This window comes from Callorhinchus milii, unplaced genomic scaffold, assembly GCF_018977255.1.
Source record: "Callorhinchus milii isolate IMCB2004 unplaced genomic scaffold, IMCB_Cmil_1.0 Scaffold1, whole genome shotgun sequence".
NCBI lineage: Eukaryota > Metazoa > Chordata > Chondrichthyes > Chimaeriformes > Callorhinchidae > Callorhinchus > Callorhinchus milii.
This window is the reverse complement of record NW_024704742.1, coordinates 8,253,879-8,278,581: the sequence shown is the minus strand read 5'-3', so window position 1 is coordinate 8,278,581 and position 24,703 is coordinate 8,253,879. Positions and strand designations below refer to the sequence as shown.

At 47.4% G+C, this 24,703-nt stretch overlaps 1 protein-coding gene across 4 annotated transcripts in view; it reads left to right on the top strand.

Moving 5' to 3' along the window:
* LOC103191114 (disintegrin and metalloproteinase domain-containing protein 12) overlaps window positions 1-24,330 on the top strand; it is a 52,498-nt gene extending 28,168 nt beyond the window's left edge. For 3 of the 4 annotated variants that reach the window (XM_042339705.1, XM_042339715.1, XM_042339723.1), the window contains 9 exons: window positions 1,679-1,784; window positions 3,328-3,423; window positions 5,183-5,236; window positions 11,910-11,969; window positions 12,096-12,170; window positions 13,136-13,183; window positions 13,417-13,488; window positions 23,531-23,684; window positions 24,072-24,330. In XM_042339705.1, coding sequence (XP_042195639.1) covers window positions 1,679-1,784; window positions 3,328-3,423; window positions 5,183-5,236; window positions 11,910-11,969; window positions 12,096-12,170; window positions 13,136-13,183; window positions 13,417-13,488; window positions 23,531-23,684; window positions 24,072-24,168 — 762 coding nt within the window. In that variant the 3' untranslated portion in view covers window positions 24,169-24,330. The remainder of the gene's footprint in view (window positions 1-1,678; window positions 1,785-3,327; window positions 3,424-5,182; window positions 5,237-11,909; window positions 11,970-12,095; window positions 12,171-13,135; window positions 13,184-13,416; window positions 13,489-23,530; window positions 23,685-24,071) is intronic. The other variant, XM_042339710.1, reaches the window with a different exon arrangement.
* The last annotated feature ends 373 nt before the right edge of the window (window positions 24,331-24,703 follow it).

Genomic DNA, 24,703 nt, shown 5'->3' with positions numbered 1-24,703 from the left:
ACTCTCCATCTCAGCGAGTCAAGCAGTCCCTCAGTTGTGATTCAAACCCCACATCCATGCCCTGACCCATTCTCCTTCCCTACCTCTACAACATTGCCTGTCTCTGCCACTACCTCTCACCCCAGGCCTCCAAGACCCTCATCCATGTTTTCATTGCGCTCAGGCTCGACTATGTTAACTAGGCCTCCCCAGCTCTTCCCTCCACAAGCTGCAGATTATTCAGAATTCGGCAGCTTGTGTCCTCTTCTGCACCAGGATCCGTGACCCCATCATCCCCATCATTGCTCGGTTCTCTGGATCCCCATCCCCCAGAGGATAGAGTTCAATAATAATAATCCTTGCATTTGATATAGCGCTTTTCACGTCTTCTATACGTCTCAAAGCGCTTCACAGAATATTCTGTAAAGTGAATTGACTATTTTATGGGCGAAACGTGGCAGCCATTTGCGCACAGCAGTGTCCCACAAACAGTCGTGGATTGAAGTGACCAATTTATTATTTTTTTCTTGAGGGATTATTATCAGGCGTGTGGAGTAAGGAAACTTGCCCAAGGTTTCACCCTGACCTGCCGGGAATCGAACCCAGGTCTCTCACTTGCCAGGCGAGTGCTATAATCACTGAGCTACAGCACTCCAAGATCCTTGTCCTCACCTTTAAAGCCCTCCACAGTCTTGCTCATCCCTAACTCTGACCTACTGGGCAACCACTGGCCTGCTCCATGGCCCCCGCCTTACCTGCGCCAACATCAGAGGTCAGGCCTTCTGCCTTTGTGCCCCCACCCTCTGTAATGCAATCCTCCACCTCACCCTATCCCTTGCTTCTTCCCTGAAAACTCTTCTCAAGAACTTCCTCTTCGACTGAGCCTTCGATCTTCTTCCTACCTCCACCACCCCTTGCCCTCCACCCCCCTTGCCCTCCACCACCCCTTGCCCTCCACCCCCCCTTGCCCTCCACCCACCCTTGCCTTCTACATTCATGCCCTCCAACCCCCTTGTCTTCTGCCTCCCTTGCCCTTCGCCCCTCTTGACCTCTGCCCACCTTGCCTTCCCCCATCTTGCCCTCCACGCCATTTGCCCTCCACACTCCCTCACCCTCTGCCCCATCTTGCCCTCTACCCCTATTTGTCCTCCACCCCCTTGCCCTCCGCTTCCCATGTCTTCCACCCCCTTTGCCCTCCGTACCCCGTTTGCCCTCCATACCTCCCTTGTACTCTGTCCCCCCCTTGTACTCCGCGCCCCCTTACACTCTGCTCCCCGTTGCCCCCCCTTTCATTCCACCCCCCCCTTTACCTAGCAGTGACTAGGAACCCGTTTGCTAGTCCTTTGACTGAACGCTTTTCCAGGGGTAATACTCCCTTCAAAAGAAACAATTTTTAAAAATATATATTCTTATGTGGGCACTCAATCCATGAATGTTGATGCGCAATTGGCTGCTGCGTTTCGTTCACAAATATGCAGTCAACAGTGGTACAGTACCTTCTGTGAAGCGTTTGAGATGTCTCGAAGTCATGATAAGGCGCTACATGAAATGCAAGGATGATTATTATATTCATGGCCAGGCACTACATAAATGTAATTTGTTGTTGTTGCAGAGCTGAGGGACCTCTCTTCCTCCGTAGAGCTGGGAGTTTCATGGCCGGGGTATGAAGCGACCTCTGTGTTTTATTCTATTATTCTAGGTGTGTAACAACAATGACCGGTGTCACTGTGATCCTGGCTGGGCTCTGCCTAACTGCACCTTAGAGGGATCAGGCAGCAATGGGTTCCTGTTCCCTGAGTGGCCAGGTAAGGTAGAATGTCACTGGCGCAGCTTTGCATTGTTCACAATTCTTCAGTTCAGTCTGATTTTGGTTCCTCTGTATTCAGCAATCTGAATTTATCTACAAAAAAGTTATGTATGGTAGAAAAGATAATAATAATCCTTGCCTTTGATATATTGCCTTATCACGTCTTTGAGACGTCTCAAAGCACTTCACACAGTATACAGTAAAGTAGAATTCACTGTATATTTTGTGGGCGAAATGCAGCAGCCATGGACGGATTGAGTGGCCAAATTATTATTATTATTGTTTTGAAGGGATTATTACCCCCAGAAAAGTGATCTGCCAATAGACAACTGGGTTCCTACTTACTGCTAGGTAAACAGAGGCATGTAGGTTACGGAAACTTGCTTAACGTTTCGCCCTGCCGGGAATCAAACCCAGGTCCTCTCGCTTGCCAGGCAAGTGCACTAACCACAACATTACAGGGCTCCACGAGTGACAATCCTCTCATTTCATGCTGAGTGTTTCCCCAGAAGCTCACAGGGAGTTCTTGGTATCTGCCATCTACCTCGTGAGACTCAAACCCATGCTAAGGTATCAAATGAACAACTCGGTCCTAGCTGGACAAGTAGCGGGAAAACTTGGTAGATTGTGTTCTCAATGGCAAGCTTTGGGGTTTTTAGCTAGTTCAATTTCAGCACATTCTGTAGACAGCTCTTTCCAACCTATGCAGAATTAGGGTGTGTTCCTTCGGGGAGAGGGTACATTCCATTCTAGACACCAGGCTGATCAAAACAAAATGTTTTAGATGGTGTGCTAACTGGAGTGTGTGTATTCCATGCTTATTTGGTTTGTTTAATGGAGTCTTGTAGTTTAATGGTTAGAGCACTCGCCTTGCAAGCGAGAGGACCTGGGTTTGATTCCTGGGCAGGGCATAATGTTGGGCAAGTCACCTTACTCCACACAACTCTTGTTTACCTAGTAGTAAGTAGGAACCCACTTGTTAGTCGATTGACGGATCACTTTTGCCTTCAAAACAATAATAATAATAAACTAGTTACTCAATCCACGATTGTTTGTGGGACACTGCTGTGTGCAATTGGCTGCTGTGTTTCTGCCACAAAACATACACAGTCAGTTCACTTTACAGTATATTCTGTGAAGCGCTTTAAGACGTCTAGAAGATGCAATAAGGCACTGGAGTCCTGTAGCTCAGTGGTTAGAGCACTCACTTTGCAAGTGAGAGACCTGAGTTCAATTCCAGGCAGAGGGCAAAACCTTGGGCAAGTTTCCTTACTCCACACAGAGCCTAATAATAATCCCTCCAAAACCAAAAACAATAATAAATTGGTCATTTTCAATCTACGACTGTTTGTGGGACATTGCTGTGCGCAATTGGCTGCCGCGTTCGCCCACAAATATACAGTCAATTCACTTTACAGTGTGTTCTGTGAAGCGCTTTGGGACATCCTCCCGACGTGAAAAGCGCTATATCAAATGCAAGGATTATTATTATTATATACCAAATGCAAGGCTTATTATTTAATATTTCTTTCTTAATACAGCAGAAGAGTTAAGAACTGATCCTTCAGAAGTGATATCCAGAACATCAGCTACAACAGAAATCAATCATAAAGCACCCATTACCAGGCTGGGAGATGGTGAGCATAGCATCATAGAATCTTACAGGACAGAAAGAAGGCCATTCTTTGAAAGAGCTATCCAACTAATCCCACTGCCCCGCTCTTACCTTATAATTCTGCAAATATTTTCTTTTTAAGTACCTATCCAATTCCCTTTTGAAAGTTGTTATTGAATCTGTTTCCACTCCCCTTTCAGGCAGTGCATTCCAGACCATAACAACTCTCTGGGTAAAAAAATGTTTCTTCATCTCCCCTCTAGTTATTTTGCCAATTATCTTTCTGGATGATCTGCAGCCTATGGAGGATAGGACATAATATTCTTACGAACATTTCATGCAACTCCTGATACCCTATAATGAGAATGATCCCAGGGATGAGACGCTTTAGTGATGAGGAGAGATTAGGGAAGTTGGGTCTGTTTTCACTGGATCTGAGAAGGTTGAAAGGAGCTGATAGAGGTGGACACAATGGTGAGGGTTTAACAGAGTGAATAGGGAGAAGCTATCCCCACTGGCAAAGCAGTCAGTGATTACAAGATGTAGTTATGAGATACAATCAGTTGATTGATATAGTACCCTTCAAGCAGAGTAGGATCTTGGAGCGCTAAACAATGGTGGAGTTTGACGCTGAGCCAGGGAGAGAGGCGTGGTGACCCAACCATCAAAGAGTCTTCAGGTGGGATCTGAAAACGGGTAAAGAGGGGGCTAGTGGAGGGATTGAAACAGGGAGTTCCTGAGGTTTGGGGCGTAGTGGCTGAAAGCAGTTACCAGATGGTGGAACGGTGGCATCGGGGCACATGCAGACGGCTGGAGCCAGCTGAGTGGAGGGGACAGGTTGAGGACTGTATTGTAAGCAGATGAGGGAGGTCCTAGGGCATTGTTGGAATGTGAGGAACTTGACATTGATCCATTCTGTGACGGAGCTAAAGAAGCTGGGGTGGTCGGTGACAAAGCACAAAGTCAGCAGCTCAAGTTCTCTGAGAAGGGCTTTCCACATGTATAAATGTCAATTCATAGAATCATGGAATCTTACAGCATGTGCCTGTGCTGATCCATTCCGACCCATTCCCCCGATCCACCCGCCAGAGGAAATAGTTTCTCCCTATTACTCTTTATCAAAACACTCATAATTTTGGACAAATGGTGGTGCAGTATAAATGTCAATGTTTAATTTTTTTTTGCAGTCAGCTGGATGTCTGACACATGCAGAAACTCATCACCGTGCTCAAGAGTATCCAACCAATCTGAGATTTCCATTCATCCCACCTGCACATGAAAATCCCAGAGATAGATTGTTGGAATGGAATTGGCACTCTCTCCGTAGAGGGATGCATCCTGCTTACCGAATCCTGGAGAGTATTAGGCGCAGTTTGGCAAGAGCCAAGGCTTGGGGACGGACCCCAGAGTGCGTTGTAGTAACTGCTGGAGTCTAACTAGTTAAAACTACATAGCTTGTCATTGATATCGCTGTCTGGCAAGCTTTCCCGCTGCTTATCCAGCTAGGACCACCCTACGCATTATGGCTTTGGCTTTCAGCCTCCTAGTATGTCAGTGGTGGTCAGTATAAGTGTCAATTGTGGTGCAGTGTAAATGTGACTGGAATTATGTAAGTAGACCAAACATGAGAGCTTGTGTTGGGCATAGCAGCTGATTCTCACCCAGAGAGATTAGGTTAGGGCTTGGCTATGGCACAAACCACCCACCACACCCTCTGATTTTCTCTCTCAGACTCTTGTCAGCCATATAGACAATGGCATTTCTGCTTCTCTTTTTAACAGACAGGAGAGCTGACACAACTACACCAGAGCTAGCTGTAACAGGGAACACTTCAGGTACAGCACAGCAATAACACACTAACACTGAGCCACACACTACTGCCACATATTAGTCATTCATTACAATCACTGAACTAAACACTGATCATAGTCACACACTAATCATAGAATCATAGAATTATACAGCGCAGAAGGAGGTCATTTGGTCTGTTGTGTCTGTGCCGGCTCTCTTAAAAGAGCTATCAAAATCAATCCCACCCCCCCATTCTCTCTCCATAGCCCTGCAAACGTGTCCTCCCCAAATAATTATCTAATTCTCTCCTAAAAGTTGTTATCGAATCTGGTTCCACTACCCTTTCACACAATGCATTCCAGATCTGAACAACTCGTATGAAAAAATTTCTCCTCATCTCCCCAATGTTTCGTTTAACAACTATTTTAAATCAGTGTCTTCGGGTTACCGACCCAACCCCCAATTTGAATAGTTTCTTCACCCTATCGAATCCCTGCATAATTTTAAAAAATTCTATTCAGTCCACTCTTAACCTCTCCTCCAAGGAGAATAATCCCGGCTTCTCTAGCCTATCCTAATAACTGAAGTCCCTCATTCCTAGTACCATCCTAGTAAATCTCCTTTGCACCTGTATGCTTTTTTAACAGCTTTATCTACCTGTCCTGCCACCTTCAAATATTTACTTATATGAACCCCAGGTCTTCTGTTCCTTCCCCCCCTTTAAGATTGTACCATCAGCTTATATTGCCTCTCCTCATTCTTCCTCCCCAAATGCATCACTCCGCATTTCTCCACATTAAACTTCATCTGCCACGTGTCTGCCCATGTTACCAGTCAGTCTATGTCTTCTTACGGTCTGCCACTATCTCACCATTTACTACTGTTCCTAGCTTAGTATCATCTGCAAACTTGGATATTGATCTCCCTATACCCACGTCCAGGTCATTTATATAGATTAAAAACAGCAGTGGTCCCAATGCTGACCCTGGGGGACACCACTGCACACTTCCCTCCGGTCACAAAAATAACTGTTCACCACCACTCTCTGTTTTCTGTCTCCCAGCCAGTTCTGTATCCGCTGCCACTGTCCCTTTAATACCGTGGGCTTCTATTTTGCTTACAAATCTCTTATGTGACACTTCATCAAACATTTTTTGAAAATCCATATAAACTACATCAACTGCATTATCTTCATCCACCATCTCCGTTACTTCACCAAAAAAACTTATCAGTGAAAATTTATTTTGTCCCAGATTATAGTCGCTAGAAGTTTCTCCACGACTGACGTTGGGCTGACTGGCCTGTAGCTTCTGCGTTTATTCTTCTGCCCCTTTTTGTACAGGGGAGTAACATTTGCAACCCTCCAGTCCTCTGACACCACCCCGGTGTCCAAGGAGGTTTGAAAGATTGTGACCAGAGCCTCCGCTATTTCCACCCTTCCTCCCCACAGTGCTAACTTAGGATGCATCCCATCCGGACCGGATGACTTATCTACCTTGAGCACCGTCAACCGTTTTAGTACTTTCCCCGGTTTATTTTTATCTTATCCAATTTCTCTATCCTCTCTCCAGCGCTTTGGGATGTCCTCCTGAAACGAAAGGCGCTTTACAAATTTAATCTTGCTGTTGTTGATACCATGGCATTGGCTGCACCCTCTTCTTTTGTGAAGACAGGTGCAAAGTACTCATTCAGGACGTCAGCCAATCCCTTTGCCTCCACAAGAAGATTTCCTCATTGGTCCCTAATTGGACCCAACTTTGACTAACCTTTTATTCTTTATATGCTTATAAAATACCTTAGGGTTCCCTTTTATGTTGCTCGCTAATGTTTTCTCATACAATCTCTTTGACCCTCTTTTTCGTTTTTCATTTCTCCTCTGTACTTTCTATGTTCTATTTGATTACCTTCTGTATTTTTGACCTGACATTTATCAAAAGCCCTCTTTTTCTGTTTTATTTTAACCCAAATTTCCTTATGCATCCGGAGAGGTTTGGATGCCCGACCTTTCCCCTTTGGGGGAATGTATTTGTTCTGTCCCCGAACTATCTCCTCCTTGAACACTTCCCATTGCTCATTAGCTGTTTTACCTGCCAATCTTTCTTTACAGTCCACCTTGGCTAGGTTCCTTTTTAACTCACTGAAATTAGCCCTCTTCAAGTGGAGCATCTTCACCTTTGATTGTTCCTTGTCCCTTTCCATAAGTACTCTGATCCGAATGATGTTGTAATCGCTGTTGTCCAGATGCTCTCCTACTGAAGCCTGCTCCACCTGCCCCACTTCATTCCCCAGAACTAGATCCAGCACTGCTTCCTTCCTCATTGGGCTGGAAACATACTATTTCAGAAAGTTATCTCTTCCTTGTGAAGAGGAGGAGATAGAGTTATAACCTCCTGTGGCAACTTGAGCCTGCAGCTCACTAACCTTATTCTTCATACTCTGTGCATTTACGCACACTCCAAGACCAACTTATTCTGCTCTGCATTTCTCCCCCGTTTAATCTCTCCTTTTTCTGGATAATACTCCTTATTGCATTGCTATTATTACTCGAACGTTTAAACCTTTCCGCACAGCACTAGTTAACCTCCACTACAAGGACACTGGACCCAGCTTTGTTCAGGTGTAACCTATCGACCTTGTGCAGGTCCCACCTGCCCCAGAACTAATCCCAATGTTCCAGGAACCTGAAGCCCTCCTTTCTGCACCATTTCTCCAGCCATCCATTCATGTGTTTGATCCTGCTGTTTTGATACTCACATAAGACACTGGGAGTAATCCAAAGATCACCACCTTTGAGGTCCTACTTCTTTAACTTTTTCCCGAGCTTCTGATACTATTCTTGTAGGATCTCAGCACATTTTTTCCCTACGTCATGGATCCCAACATGGACCACGATTGCTGGATGTTCCCCTCCCCCCTGTAGAACGTTTTGCACCCATTCCATGATGTCTTCAACCCTGGCACCAGGAAGGCAACATACCATGCGAGAGTCACTTCTTTGGTTGCGAAAACTCTTGTCTACTCCTTTCACCATTGTGTCCCCAATGACAATTGCATTGACATTTTTCTCTGTGTACCCCTGTGCATCCATTTGCTTTTGACTCCTCTCCCCAGAGGTATCATCACATTCTGTGTATTCAGTACACCAAACTGGTTTGTGAGTGCCACTCTCGGGATTTCTGCACTGGCTGTCCACACTTCTTACCATGTCGGGTGGTCACCCACTCATTCTCCTTCTGAACCCTCTGTGGCTGTGGGGTGACCACCTCCTGAAACGTTCGATCCATGAACTCTTCAGCCTCCCATATGCTGTGTAGTGACTCCTCAAGCTCCTCAAGCTCAGAAACCCTGCAAACCTGTGCTCCTCAAATACCTGTCCACCACGTTTTTAAAAGTAGTTATCGAATCGGGCTCGACCACCCTTTCAGGCAATGCATTCCAGATTCGAACAGCTCGCTGCGTGAAAACATTTCTTCTCACCTCCCCTCTGCTTCTTTTAGATACTATTTTGAATCTGTGATTTATATATACTATTTTTTCATCATAGTCACTCACTGATAGCAGTCCCACACTGATCACAGTCACTCACTGATCGCAGTCCCACCCTGACGCAGTCCCAACCTGATGCAGTCACTCACTGATTGCGGTCCCACACTGATCGCGGTCCCACACTGATCGCAGTCCCACACTGATCGCGGTCCCACACTGATCCCGGCCACTCATGGATCCCGGCCACTCACTGATGGCTTGTGTTCAGATCTGGAATGCATTGCCTCAAAGGGTGGTGGAAGCCGAGTCGATAAAAACTTTTAAGAGAGAAGTAGATAATTATTTGGGTAGGACAAGTTTGCAGGGCTATGAGGAGAGAGCGGGGAAGTGGGATTGAATTGGACAGCTCTTCAAAGAGCCGCCACAGACATGATGGGCCAAATGGCCTCCTGTGTTAATAATTCTATGATTCTATGATCACTGTCCCACACTGATCATAGTCCCCCATCGATCACAGTCCCCCACCGATCACAGTCTCAAAGCGCTTCACAGAATATACTGTGAAGTGAATTCACTATATTTTGTGGGCAAAACACGGCAGCCTATTGCGCACAACAGTGTCCCACAAAAACAGTCATGGATTGAGTGACATTATTATTACTTTTTAATATAAGGGCTTATTGCAGAACAGATCGATTTTAAGATCCTCAGACTTCACATATAAATCGCTTCATTCACTGGCACCTCCCTACTTCTCCAACCTGCTTACTCCCCCACTCCACCACCCACTTAGTTCAGGCAGCTCAGTCCTTCTGTACCTCGCTCGTTCCATTTGCTCACCAGGGACAGCCGTGCTTTCAGCCACTCCACCCCGATACTCCGGAATTCTCTATAGTAATAATAATAATCCTTGCATTTTATATAGCACTTTTCACATCTTCTAGACGTCTCAAAGCGCTTCACAGAATATGCTGTAAAGTGGATTGACTGTATTATATTTGTGGGTGAAACGAGGCAGCCAATTGTGCACAGCAGTGTCCCACAAATAGTTGTGGATTGAAAATTACCAATTTGTTATTGTTTTGTTTTTTGGAGGGATTATTATTAGGGGTGTGGAGTAAGGAAACTTGCCCACGGTTTCGCCCTGACCTGCCTGGAACTGAACCCAGGTGTCTCGCTTGCAAGGCGAGTGCTCTAACCACTGAGCTACAGGACTCCACAAAGTTCCATCCATTGAACACATCTCTACCTCAATCTTCTTCTCTAAACTCCTCCATCTGACTCCCTGCCACCCAACCCACTCCCATCTCCTTCCATCCCTGAAAATAAATCACCCACCACTCCTTCTCTAGTGCCCTCTAGCTATCTGAACACCTACTCTGGCCCTTTTCCCACCACCACCTAACCTCATCACTTTCCTTCACAACTATCGGTTCTACTCCTGCAAGAATCCTGAACTCGATGCTCTAGCTCCCCATCCCCCAGAATCCCTCCACGGTCTTGCCTCTACCCTCCCTTTGTGACCTTCTAAAACTCTACCAATATTCTGCCTCAATCTTCTCCTTTAAACTCCTCCATCCAACTCCCTGCCACCCAACCCACTCCCATCTCCTTCGCTCTCACCTCGACAGCCACTAGCCTCTGTCACAACCCCACCCTGCCCACCCTACCATCGGCAGTCAAGCCTTCAGCCTTTCTGTCCCCACCCTCTGGACCTCCATCCTGGAATCCCTTCGCCTCCCACAAGACCTTTCTGATCGACCACTGTATAAATGCAATTTGTTGTTGAATCTCTCAGCCTTGCCCCCTCTTGCCTACCTTCAGGTCACACTTCTAGACTTTCTGTTCGATCATGCCTATCATCACCTTCCCCCCTTCCTGCCTCAGGTCAAAATCGACCACTGTTAAGTACTCCGACATGCTACCCTGCATAAAGGACTTTCCTTTAGCGCAAGATGTTCAAAAGGACGTGTGACAAAGTACCTCACTAAAGGTTCCTTCACAAACCATGACATTTTGAAAAAGCAACACCCAGCCTAGTCCGAAGTAAGCAATGTCATTGGGTATGAAGGACAACACATAGCGGATTGAGAATTGGCTGAAGGGAAAGAAGCAAAATGTAGGTCACAATGGGGAGGAGGTATTAAGTGGGTGCCTCAGGGTCTCCAATAAAATCTTTACGATCCATGACATCCTGGACGATCACATCAACATCCTTGGGTTTAGAAAGCAGGCTGAGTCCTGGTGACTCTGTCCCCCTAAACACTTAACTCTGTACCATCCCTTCCTCTCCTTCAAAATCTTCCTCATTTATCATCCTCTCAAACAGCCTGGTTCCTTCTAAGTGCTCAGGGATGCTACCCTGCATGAGGAGTGCTATATAAATAGAAATTGTTTGTATAAATGACCCTGGAATCACAGACCCAGTTCAGATGATACCAAGAACAACAACTTGCATTTCTCTAGTGCCCCTCGCGCATTAAGTGACCCAGCATGCCAGGTTGGAATCAGAGGAAACCGAAAGGATAGAGAGCCTGTTATGGTACATAGATAATAATAATAATAATAATCCTTGCATTTGATATAGCGCTTTTCACGTCGGGAGGACGTCCCAAAGCGCTTCACAGAACACACTGTAAAGTGAATTGACTATATTTGTGGGCGAAAGTGGCAGCCAATTGCGCACAGCAATGTCCCACAAACAGTCGTAGATTGAAAATGACCAATTTTTATTTTGGTTTTTGGAGGGATTATTATTAGGCTCTGTGTGGAGTAAGGAAACTTGCCCAAGGTTTCGCCCTCTGCCTGGAATTGAACTCGGGTCTCTCACTTGCAAAGCGAGTGCTCTAACCACTGAGCTACAGGACTCCACTGTCCTCCACTGTAGATGGGCTGATAACTGGCAATTTTTAATACTGATAAATCCAAAGATCCTACATATAGGATGTAAGAATAGGAAACACATGTCCTCCATGGATACACATACACATCAACAATTTGCATAGCAGGGCAGCATCTCAGAACGCTTCAAAGCACAGCACAGACACGCACAGGCAGACATACGCGCACACACTCACAGAGATCTGCTTTCTTATGGGGGCAGTTCAGGTTTGTGTGGATATCAAGCTCTCCGCTATCAGTGAAAGCAGATTGCAGTTAACATATGGTGACTGGCTGTGAGATTGGAGGGAAGTGCTGGCAATAATTGCTCCTATCTTCCCTTTTCAACAGATTCTGAACATGATTTGATCGTAAGGAAACATCCCAGGACAACTGCTGCTGCAGATATAAGTAAGCACCTGTTGTATTCAACCTTTTACCTCTCGAGTGCTGTACATTTCAGGAATCGTAGGCTAACTGGCTCAGCAGCCAGGGCTGGCGACACTGTCTTTTCTATCTGCTTTGTCTTTACTGCAGCCACATTTGGACCTCGTGTTATTTTCAAAGGAACTGTGGGACATTTTGAAAAAACAACACCCAGCCTAGTCCGAGGTAAGCAACGTTTTTAACGGTATTGTTCTTGTTCATGTGGAGACCAAGAGTCAGTTTGCTCAGTTTGTGGAGTCCTATAGATTAGTAGTTAGAACACTTTCCTCACAAGCAAGATGACCTGGGTTTGATTCCTGGGCGGGGTGAAACATTGTGCAAGTTTCCTTATTCCACATGCCTCTATTTACCTAGTCAATTGGCCGATTGCTTTTATTGGTAATAATCCCTTCAAAAAAAAACTAAAAATAATAATTTGCTCACTCAATCAACGACTGTTTGTGGGACACTGCTGTACGTAATTCATCTCCAACCTTTCTTTCCATGATCCTGGAATGAGTCGTCATTTCCCAGCTTTGCTCCTTCCTCTCCCGCCACACGCTTCACAAACCTCTCCAATCAGGTTTCCGTGCCGCCCACAGCACAGAAGCAGCCCTGGTCAAAGTGACAAATGATATTCTGCCCATCTGCCTCCTCATCCTTCTTGACCACTGCTGTCTTCGATACCATTGACCACTCTCTATCCTCCTCCATCGCCTCTCTCACCTCAACCTTCATGGTTCTGTCCTTGAATGGTTCAGATCCTATCTCTCACATCTTCTCCACTTCAACTCCACAATCGGTTTCGCCTCTCGCCCCCGCACTATCTCGTGCGGGTTCCTCAGAGCTCTATTCTTGGTCCCCCCCTCTTCAGTATCTATGTACTCCATCTTGGTGACATCATCTGCAGACATGGGGTCAACTTCCATATGTATTTGGATGACACCGAAACATATGGTAAATACTATGAATAATAAACCTTGCATTTAACATAGCGCCTTATCATGTCTTCGAGACATCTCAAAGCGCTTCACAGAATATACTGTAAAGTGTAGTAACTAGTTTGTGGGCGAAACATCATGTGACTGGTTCACAACAAGGACCAGAGTGGCTGCTGTTGACCTCTCACCTCACATCTTTCCTTTCCACAGCGTTCAAGTTTGCGAACCGTTTGTCTGCCAGCAGTACGGCTGAGCCAGGTACACCAACTCAACAGCAGACTGAGCTCCATTGTTTGCTGAGTCTGTGTACACAGAGGCCAGTTGGGTGAGATGGTGGGGGTGAGATGGTGGGGGGTGGGGGTGAGATAGTGGGGGGCTGGGAGTGAGATGGTGGAGTTGGGGGTGAGATGGTGGAGGTGAGATGGTGGGGGTTGAGATGGTCGGTGTGACATGTTACTCCCGCTCCCTGATGTGAATCTTATTGTCTACAGCACCCACACTGAAGAATAACTCAAAGATGAAAGCAGTTCCTCACAGAATGTTGGTTACCTGTGCCCACACAGGTAGGTGCCCTCAATCCTCTCTTCAGCAGCTTATTTTTGAACGAGTCGAGAGAGTGGGAAACGGAAGACCATCGTAACTGCTAACTGCAGATTTTCTGTTACTTACAATAACAACAAATTTACATTTACACACCGACTTTCACTTTTGTTCCTGGCAGGGCGAAATGTTAGGCAAGTTTCCTTGCTACACACACCTCTGTTTACCTAGCAGTAAGTAGGAACCCGGTTGTTAGTTGATTGGCGGATCACTTTTCTGGGGGTAATAATCTCGTCAAAAAATAATAATAATTTGGTCACTCAATCCATGACTTTGTGGGACAATGCTGTGCCCAATTAGCTGCCACGTTTCACCCACAAAATACATAGTCACTGTACTTTACAATAAATTCTATGAAGGGCTTTGAGACATTTTAAAGAGGGGAACAACAGCAGCTGATGTGATGTGCAGGGATTTTCAGAAGGTTTTTGACGAGGTTCCACACAAACAATTTGTGGCTCAAGGTCAGGGGATGTGGGATCAAGGAGACGATAGCCAAATAGATAGCAGAGGCACTATTACACATATATAATAACTCATTAGAAAAGGGAGTAGTGCCAGAGGACTGGAGGTTAGCTAATGTTATACCTATATTTAAAAAGGGAGATAGAGCAAGCCCAGGGAACTATAGACCTGTCAGCTTAACATCGGTGGTAGGAAAGTTAATGGAATCCTTATTCAAGGAGGTAATAGAAAAACATCTAGAAATGGAAAATATAATAAAGAATAGTCAGCACGGATTTCAAAAAGGAAGGTCATGCTTGACCAACTTCATTGAATTCTTTGAAGATAGCAAGCTGGCTACAAAACAGAGAGTAGGGGTGAAGGGTAGTTACTCAGACTGGCAGGGAGTGGGCAATGGTGTTCACAGGGATTGATATTGGGACCACTGTTGTTCACAATATACATTAATGATTTGGACTCAGGAATCAGCAGTACAATTCAAAATTTGCGGATGACACCAAATTGGGGGAGTGGTTAATGCAGAGGAGGACTGCAACAAATTACAGCAAGACGTTAATAAACTTGCTGAGGGATAGAAATGAAAAGCAGGGAAGTTATGGTAAACTGCTATAGAACCTTGGTTAGACCACACTTAGAATACTATGTGAAGTTCTGGTCCCCACATTATAGAAGGGGTGTAGAGGCACTGGAGAGGGTGCAAAGGAGATTCACAAGGATGATTCCAGAATTGAGAGGTTATACCTAGCAGGAAAGGCTGAATACACTTGGACTCTTTTCTCTTGAAAAGAGGAGGGTAAGGGGTGACCTGATAGAGATCTTTAATGAAAGGTTTTGATAGGGTAGACATAGGGAAGATGTTTCCACTTGTGGGGGAGATCAAAACAAGGGGCCATCAATATAAAATAATCACAAATAAATCAAATAGGGAAGTTAGAATAAGTTTCTTCACAGAGAGTAGTGAGAATGTGGAACATGCTACCACAAGGAGGAGTTGAGGCAAATAGCATAGATGTATTTAAGGGAAAGCTAGATAGGTACATGAGGGAGAAAGGAATAGAAGGTTGGCAGGAGGAGGCTCGAGTGGAGCATAAACACCGGCATAGACTAGTTGGGCTGAATGGCTTGTTTCTGTGCTGTATATTCCAATGTATTCTAATCTACATAGTGCCTTGCATGTAGGGATGACAATCCAAGATGCTGCACAGTTAAAGGTTCTCATCTGAGCTGGGGGTTGGAAATCAAGTAGTGGGGGAGTTGAGGATGCCCACAGGTACAGTCAACGAGGAGGGTCTTGAAACGGGCCTTGCAGTAATCAAGGGAGGGAGTGAGGAGGAGGGTTGGAGTTCCAGACGGTGGGAGCAAAAAGCTTGAAGGTACGATCGGTGATGGTGGGGCGGGCGAGCAGGATGGGGGACATGAAGCAGGCCAGTGCCTGTAGAGCGGACGGAGGGAGCTGACAGGTTGTAAGGTTTAAGCAAGTTACAGAAGTAGGGAAGAGGAAGACCCTTGGAGGGCTTTGAAAGTGAGCACGAGGGTTTTGAACTCTATCCTCTGGGGGAATGGGGTACCAGTGGAGCCGAGTGAGGGTGATAGGGTCATGGAGACTGGGGCGGGAAAGAACACAACCTGCAGAGTCCTGAATGATCTTGAGAAGCGATCCCAGCAGCATGAGGAGGGAACTGAGTGAGGTGGAACAGAGAGAGAATTCTGTTAAGGAATTTGGTGAGAGGGAATTCTTCAGCAAGAGAGATACCAGAGAGCAAGAGAGAACTCTGTCATTCAGCAGAAGAGGGGCAACCTTATATGTAAGCAGGCAAACAAGTCAATTAGCAGTTAATCATGGGCCAAGTGTTGGGGATTAAAAAATATGCAGACCAGTAAGAAATGGGTGGTTTTGTTTGAGTCCTATATAAAGGAGAAGACGTTCAAGAGCCTTACTTGAGCAGAGAACCTAGTAGTGTGAGGAGGGAAATGAGTGAGGTGGAGCACGTTGGGAATTCTATAGAGGGAAGAAAGGGCTGAAATCTTACATGGTTAGTATTAGAAGTTAGGGAACAAGCTAAAGAGTAGGACCTCAAATTTAGTAATCTCTGGATTAATCCCAGGGAATTATGAAAGTGAGTATCAAAGCAGCAGAATGAAACACAAATGAATGCATGGCTGGAGGAATGGTGCAGAAAGGAGGGCTTTGGGTTTCTGGAACATTGGGACCAGTTCTGGGACAGGTGGGACCTGTACAAGGTGGATGTGTCACACCTAAACAGGGGTGGGTCCAATGTCCTTGTAGGGAGGTTAACTAGTTCTGTGGGGAAAAGTTTAAACTAATTTCAAGTAGTAATAGCAATGCAATAAGGAGTATTATCCAGAAAAGGGGGAGATTAATGGGGGAGAAATGCAGAACAGAATAAGTTGGTCTTGGAGTGCATATATGTAAATGCGAGTCACATGGCAGTGTGATGAATAAGGTTGGTGAGCTGCAGGCTCAAGTTGCCGTATGGGGTTATAACCCCATCTCCTCCTTGCCACAAGGAGGAGATAACTTTCTGGAACAGTATGTTTCCAGCCCAATAAGGAAGGAAGTAGTGCTGGAGCTAGTTCTGGGTAATGAAGTGGAGCAGGTTTCAGTGGGAGAGCATCTCGACAACAGTGATCACAACATCATTAGGTTTAGAGTACTTATGGAAAGGGACAAGGACCAATCAAAGGTGAAGATGCTCCACTTGAAGAGGGTTAATTTCAGTGAGTTAAAAAGGAACCTAGCCAAGGTGGACTGTAAAGAAAGATTGGCAGGTAAAACAGCTAATGAGCAATGGGAAGTGTTCAAGGAGGAGATAGTTCGGGGACAGAACAAATACATTCCCCCAAAGGGGAAAGGTCGGGCATCCAAACCTCTCCGGATGCATAAGGAAATTTGGGTTAAAATAAAACAGAAAAAGAGGGCTTTTGATAAATGTTAGGTCAAAAATACAGAAGATAATCAAATAGAACATAGAAAGTACAGAGGAGAAATGAAAAACGAAATAAGAGGGTCAAAGAGATTGTTAGCGAAAACATTAGCGGGTAACATAAAAGGGAACCCTAAGGTATTTTATAAGCATATAAAGAATAAAAGGTTAGTCAAAGTTGGGTCCAATTAGGGACCAATGAGGAAATCTTCTTGTGGAGGCAAAGGGATTGGCTGACGTCCTGAATGAGTACTTTGCACCTGTCTTCACAAAAGAAGAGGGTGCAGCCAATGCCATGGTATCAACAACAGCAAGATTAAATTTGTAAAGCGCCTTTCGTTTCAGGAGGACATCCCAAAGGAGAGAGGATAGAGAAATTTGATAAGATAAAAATAAACCGGGGAAAGTACTAAAATGGTTGACGGTGCTCAAGGTAGATAAGTTATCCGGTCCGGATGGGATGCATCCTAAGTTAACACTGTGGGGAGGAAGGGTGGAAATAGCCAAGGCTCTGGCCACAATCTTTCAAACCTCCTTGGACACCAGGGTGGTGTCAGAGGACTGGAGGGTTGCAAATGTTACTCCCCTGTACAAAAAAGGGGCAGAAGGATAAACGCGGGAACTAAGGCCAGTCAGCCCAACGTCAGTCGTGGAGAAACTTCTAGCGACTATAATCCGGGACAAAATAAATTTTCACTGATACAGAGTTTTTTGATGAAGTAACGGAGATGGTGGATGAAGGTAATGCAGTTGATGTAGTTTATATGGATTTTCAAAAGGCATTTGATAAAAGTGCCACATAAGAGACTTGTAAACAAAATAGAAGCCCACGGAATTAAAGGGACAGTGGCAGCGGATACAGAACTGGTTGGGAGACAGAAAACAAGAGAGTGGTGAACGGTTGTTTTTCTGACTGGAGGGAAGTGTGCAGTGGTGTCCCCCAGGGTCAGTATTGGGAGCACTGCTGTTTTTGATCTTTATAAATGACCTGGACTTGGGTATAGGGAGATCAATATCCAGATGATACTAAGCTAGGAAAAGTAGTAAACACTGAGGAGGATAGTAACAGACTGTACATGGACATGTAAAATGGGCAGACACGTGGCAGATAAAGTTTAACGTGGAGAATTGTGAAGTGATGCATTTTAGGAAGAAGAATGAGGAAAGGCAATGTAAACTAGATGGTACAATATTAAAGCAGGTGAAGGAACAGAGAGATCTGGGGGTTCATATAAATATTTTAAAGTGGCAGTAGGTAGATAAAGCTGTTTTAAAAACAAGCATATGGGATACTAGGCTTTATAAATAGGGACATAGACTGCAGAGATCAGGAAGTTATGATGAACCTTTATAAAATACTGGTTAAACCTCAGCTAGAGACTGTGTTCAGTTCTGGGCACCACATAGGAAGGAATGTTAAAGCATTGGAGATGGTGCAAAGGAGATTTACCAGGATGGTACCAGGAATGAGGGGCTTCAGTTATCAGGAGAAGCGAGAGAAATTTGCATTATCCTCCTTGGAACAGAGAAGCTTAAGAGGAGACTTAATAGAACAACAACAACAACAAGATTCCATTTATAGAGCGCCTTTCACGTCAGGAGGACGTCCCAAGGCGCTGCACAGTTGGGTCATGACCCGAGCAGGGGGGAAATGGTCAGGGTGAGGGGAGGGAAGGGAGGGAGAGAGGAGGGGGGAAATGGTCAGGGTGAGGGAAGGGAGGGAGCGAGGAGGAGGAAGAGAGTCGAGAGGGGAGCTGAAGGCACGGTCAAAGAGAAAGGTTTTGAGACCGGCCTTGAAGGAGGAAAGGGAGGAAGCAAGGCGAAGGCACTGGGGGATGGAGTTCCAGAGCCTCGGGGCTGAGAGGCTGAAGGCCCGACCACCGATAGTAGGGCGGTTGGGGCGGGGGACGTGGAGCAGACCGGAGCCAGAGGAACGGAGGGTACGGGCAGGTAGGTAGGGGGATAGTAGGTTGGAGAGGTAGGAGGGAGCAAGGCCGTGAATGGCCTTGTAGGTGAGGATGAGGATCTTGAAATCAATCCTCTGGGGGATGGGGAGCCAGTGGAGGCGAGCGAGGGTGGGAGTGATGTGGTCCCGAAGCCTGGTGCGGGACAGTACACGAGCTGCAGAGTTCTGAATGACCTGCAGCTTGTGGAGGGAGGTGGCGGGAAGGCCGGCGAGGAGAGAGTTCCCATAGTCCAGCCTTGAGGTGACAAAGGCGTGAACCAGGGTTTCAGCAGCGTGAGGGGTGAGGTAGTGCCGTAATCTGGCGATATTCCGGAGGTGATGGAAGGCGGTGCCAGTTGTGGTGCGGATGTGAGGGAGAAAGGACAGCTCAGGGTCGAACAAAACGCCGAGGTTCCTGACTGGCTTTGAGAGGTGGAGAGTGCAGCCTTGGATGCTGATGGTGTCAGCGCCTGAGGTGCGGAGGCGCTGACGTGAGCCAATCAGGAGGGCCTCGGTTTTTCGCACGTTGAGCTGAAGAAAGTTGTCTCTCGTCCAGGACTCGATGTCGGACAGGCAGGCTGTCAGGACATCGGTGGTCGTGGAGTTGAGAGTAGAGGAGGAAAGGTAGAGTTGGGTGTCATCCGCATACATGTGGAAGTTAACCCCATGTTTGCGGATGATGTCACCGAGGGGGAGCATATAGAGGGTGAAGAGGAGGGGACCGAGGACAGAGCCCTGAGGGACACCACATGAGACAGTACGGGGGGTGGAGGAGAAGCCATTCGTTGAGACGAAGTGAAGACGGTGGGAGAGGTAAGAGCTAAACCATTCAAGGACAGTGCCTTGAAGGTTGAGGTGGGAGGACAAGCGGTGGAGTAGGATAGCGTGGTCGACCGTATCGAATGCTGCCGATAGGTCGAGGAGGACGAGGAGACAGAGGGAGCCCTGGTCACAGATGGTCAGGATATCATTGGTGACCTTGACCAGGGCAGTTTCTGTGCTATGAGCAGCACGGAAACCTGACTGAAGGGGTTCAAAAAGAGAATGGGTGGAGAGGAAAGAGCGCAGTTGGGAGGCGACAACTCTTTCCAAGACCTTGGAGAGAAAGGGGAGGTTGGAGATGGGCCGGTAGCTTGATAGCTGCGACGCATCAAGGGAGGGTTTTTTCAGGGTGGGCGTGATGATGGCAGTTTTTAATGGAATGGGGACAGAGCCAGAGGAGAGGGACAGGTTTATGATGTCAGTGATGTGTGGGGCAAGAAAATGGAGCTGGGAGATAAGGAGTGGAGTGGGGATGGGGTCAAGGGAGCAGGTGGTTGGTTTTAGGGATAGGATGAGTTCAGTGACAGAGGGTGGGGAAACGGGTACGAAGGTGTGTAGGGGAGGATGGGTAGGAGTCGGAGTGTGGGAGGGAAGGGGTGGGTGGTGGGTGGAAGTTGGAGGGGAAGTGACCGCGGAGCGGATTCCCTTGATCTTGGATTCAAGGAAATCCAGCATCTCCTCGCAGTGAAGGTTGGAGGAGATGACCTGCGCGGGGTGGCGGGGGGGACGGAGGAGTCGGGATGTGGTGGAAAACAGTAGCCTGGGGTTGTTCTTCGCCTCCAGGATTATCCTGGAGTAGAAGGACGACTTGGCCGAGGCTAGAGTGGAGCGGTAAATTTTGAGGAGGTCCAGCCAGATTTGTCGGTGGACCGTTAAGCCGGATTTGACAAAGGTGCGCTCAGCAGCCCGCACCTGGCATTTCAGTGAGCGGAGGTGGGTGGTGTACCAGGGGGAGGAGCGGGAGTAGGAGACAGTGCGGGAAGTGATGGGGGCAAGAGTATCGAGTGTGGAGGAGAGGATATTGTGGAGGAGGGAGAGAGGAGAAGAGGGGTCGGTGAGGGTTGAAGGCCAGAGGGAGAGGAGTTCAGAGGACTCCAAGGCATCGGTTAGGGATTGTGGGGGTAACTTCTTCCAAGGGCGGTAGAAGATGGTGGTGGGTCTGGTGGAGGTGGGGAGGGGGGTGGAGGTGGTGAAGGAGATGAAGTAGTGGTCGGAGATGGCCTTGTCGGTAATAGTGACATCCGAGACACTGAGGCCCCGGGTGATCACCAAATCGAGTGGGTGGCCGTGACTGTGAGTGGGGGAGTTTATGTGTAGGGAAAGGTTGAGTGAGGAGAGCAGGGAAGAGAAGTCTGTGGAGATGGAGCAGGAGGGGGTGAAGTGTAGGTTAAAGTCGCCCAGGATGATGAGGCGATCAGAGGAGAGGCAAAGAGATGTGAGGAGTGTTGAAATGTCAGAGATGAAGGTGGGAGAGGTTTTAGGGGGCCGGTAGAGGAGGAGGATTTTAAGGGAGAGGAATGAGGGGTGGGAGAGGGTGAGGTGCTCGAAGGAGGGGAAAGAGCCAGAGGAGTAGGGGGATAGGGCAAGTGGTGTCCTTGAGATAAGGGCAACACCACCGCCACGGCGGTTGGGGCGGGGGATGTGGTGGGAGGTGTAGCCGGGTGGCGTGGCCTCCGTGAGGGGGAAGGTGTCGCCTGGGGTGAGCCAGGTTTCTGTCAAGGCCATGATATCAACGTTCTCATCAAGGATGAGATCGTTGATGACCAGGGCCTTGTTGCAGAGGGAGCGGACATTTTGCAGTCCGATGTGGAGGGAGCGGTTGACAGAAGGGTGTGTGGGAGGGGAGGGGGGTCCAGGTTGTGAGGCAGGGGTGGGGGGAATGGGGATGAGGGAGGAGAGGTTGACTCCCCGGGTCTGTGTCCGGGGTGGCTGGCGAGTGTGGTGGGGAATGGGGCAGTCGGTGTGGCTGCTGCTGGACAGCCAACGCCGAGTGCCACGGTGAGCCCGGCGGAGGATTCCCAGACTGGAACAGAGGGAGGTTGTGGGAGGGTCAAGTGGGGATAGAAGACGAGAGGGACGGAGAGAGAGGAGGAGAGAGCGGGAGAGATGGAGAGGGGGGAGGGTTTGGGGGGAGAGAGGAGGGGAGCGGGAGGGAGGGGGTGAGGGGGCTCGGGTCAAAGCGGCAGCCATAGTGCGCACGCGGGGACCGGGAGCGAGCGGTCAGGTGGATGGCATTATCCCGCAGATTGGGGCATCGAACCCAACAGGACCATAGTGGGCTCTGATGTGAGCCTGGGGGGGGGGGGGGGCGCGGAGGTTTTTTTTTTTTTTTTTTTTTTTTTTTTGTGCGCGCGCACTCACCTGAAAACTAATCTATGACGTCGCAGTTCCCCGCTCCGTCCCCTCCCCTCGCTGCCTAGCTGCACTCGCTCCGGCGTCGAGTTTAAGTACCTGGGTCAGTAGGCCCAGGCTCCTCCCCGCGCTGTCCTGCTGCCGCTCCCCCACAAGTTTTCAAAATCATGAGGGGATTCGATAGGGTGAACAAGGAGAAACTATTTGCACTGGCGGGTGGGTCAGTAACCCGAGAACACCGATTTTAAAATAGTTGTTAAAAGAAACAGGAGAGGTGAGGAGAAATCTTTGCATGCAGAGAGTGTGAATTTTTTCACCCACCCTCTGGAACTCCATCCCACAGTCCCTCCGCCTCGCCCCCTCCTTTACCTCCTTCAAGAACCATCTCAAGACCCTCCTCTTCAATTGTGCCGTCAATCTCCCTGCTTCCCCTCCTGCCCTCCACCCTCCCCGATCCCAACTCCCAGTTCGAGTCCAAAACTCTGACTTAGTCCTCCCGATGTGAAAGATGCTATACAAATGTAATTTTGTTGTTGCTGTTGTTCAGGTCTGGAATGCATTGTCTTAAAAGGTGGTGGAAGCTGATTTGATAACAACAGAGAGCAGTAGATAATTGTTTGTGGAGGACATAGTTTGTAGGGAGAGAGCGGGTAGTGGAATTGATTTGGATAGCTCTTTTCAAAGAGCCGGGACAGACACAATGGGCCGAATGGCCTCCTTCTGTGCTGTATAATTCTATGATTCTGTGGTCTGCAGTCTGCAATACTTAGTGTCAAGTACCTATGACTGTTGAGTCTCTTTACAGACCTTCGCTTGGCCCATGTTGTTGTCATGTTGATTCTGTTCAATATGATGGTCGGGCCAAAGGTGGAATACTGTGCAGTTTCAGGTTCCTCATTGGAAAAATTTTAGGTTTGCTGGAGGCAATACAGCGAACAACAACAAATTACACTCATACAGCATTGTTCATGTCGGAAGGATGTCCCAAAGCAGTTAAGGACCTGAGTTGGGGGTTGCAATCGAGGAGTAGAGGATGGGGGTGGGGAGGGGAGTGTGGCCAAAGACAGGGTCAAAGTGTAGTGTGTTGTGCTGTGTCCTTCAAAGGCCTGCCAATGAGCTGGGCTGTGCTTTACTGCCTCTATTTACCTAATTAGTAACTAGGAACCCGGTTGTTAGTCGATTGTCGGATCACTTTCTGGGGTAATAATTCCTACAAAAAAAATGTAGTCACTCTACCATGACTGTTTGTGAGACACTGCAGTATGCACTTGGCTGCTGCATTTAGCCCATAAAATATAGTCACTACACTTTACAATCTATTCTGTGAAGGGCTTTGAGACGTCTCAATGACATAAGTTGCTATATCAAATGAAATTATTATTATTATAGATGAATTGACTGATTGGATGACAGTGTAGATTAATGAGATAGATGTCTGCTGGTGTGACCCGTCTGTATGTACTCTGCTCTCTGCAGGTACCCCCATCTGGCTCATGGTAATCCTGGTGTTCATCCTCCTGTTGTTGATTGTGGCCTTTTTGACGTTAATCTTCTTCCTGAAGAAAGGAGATCATATGAATGACAACACGTCAAATCATTCCACAGCCAGTGAGAATGATCCTAGTGTCAGGTAGCTGTAACACCCGCCTGCTTCTGACTCTGATATTTACACATACCTTTGGAGCCCTGTAGCTCAGTGGTTAGAGCTCTCGCCTCGCAAGCAAGAGACCCGGGTTCGATTCCCGGGCAGGACGAAACATTACACAAATTTCCTTACTCCATACACCTCTGTTTACCTAGCAGTAAATCGGATTATTTAATCCTTAACAAAAAATTTGGTCACTCAATCCACGTATGTGGGACACTGCTGTGTGCAGTTGTCTGTCGCAATTCGCTCACAAAATAGTCACAACACTTTACGGTATATTCTGTGAAGCGCTTTGAGATGTCTCGAAGACGTGATAAGGCGCCATATCAAATGCAAGGATTATTATTGTTATTTTCTTCCCCCTTTTAGTTCCTGCAGTTCCTTACACCATTTCCCATCCACTAGCATCTGCGATACCTCATCCACACATGTGAGTGACTGGGATTTGCAGCTGCGGAACCAGTGATTGGGTCCCAGTGAACGGCAGGCAGTGAGTCCTGGACTATGGAGACCATATGCGGAGGGTATGTCTGAATCGTTCAGTGGTGGGTGATTTCTAACTGCCAGGTGTGGGAACCACAGGGAGTAGTACCCCAGGTCACTGCTGGTGACAACTTTCCTGACTCATCGACAGGACCTGGAAGAGCAGACCAGTCACTGGGGGCAGGGAGTCATCCCACTCAGCTCCTGTTAACCCTGCAGCCAAAGCCCTAAGGAAGAGCGTGGTCCTAGCTGGACAAGCAGCGGGAAAGCCTGTCAGACACCAATATTAATGGCAAGCTATGTGGTTTCAGCTGCTTAAACACCCAACTGTTACCCCAATGCCTTGGCTCTTGCAAACTGTACCTAACACTTCCCAGAATTTGGTAAACAGGATGCATCCCTCCAGGGAGAGAGTGCATACTCCATTTCAACAATCCATCTCTGGGATTTCCATGTGTAGGTGGGATGCATGGAAATCTCAGCTCAGCTTGGTTTGGATAATATTAAGCATGGCGATG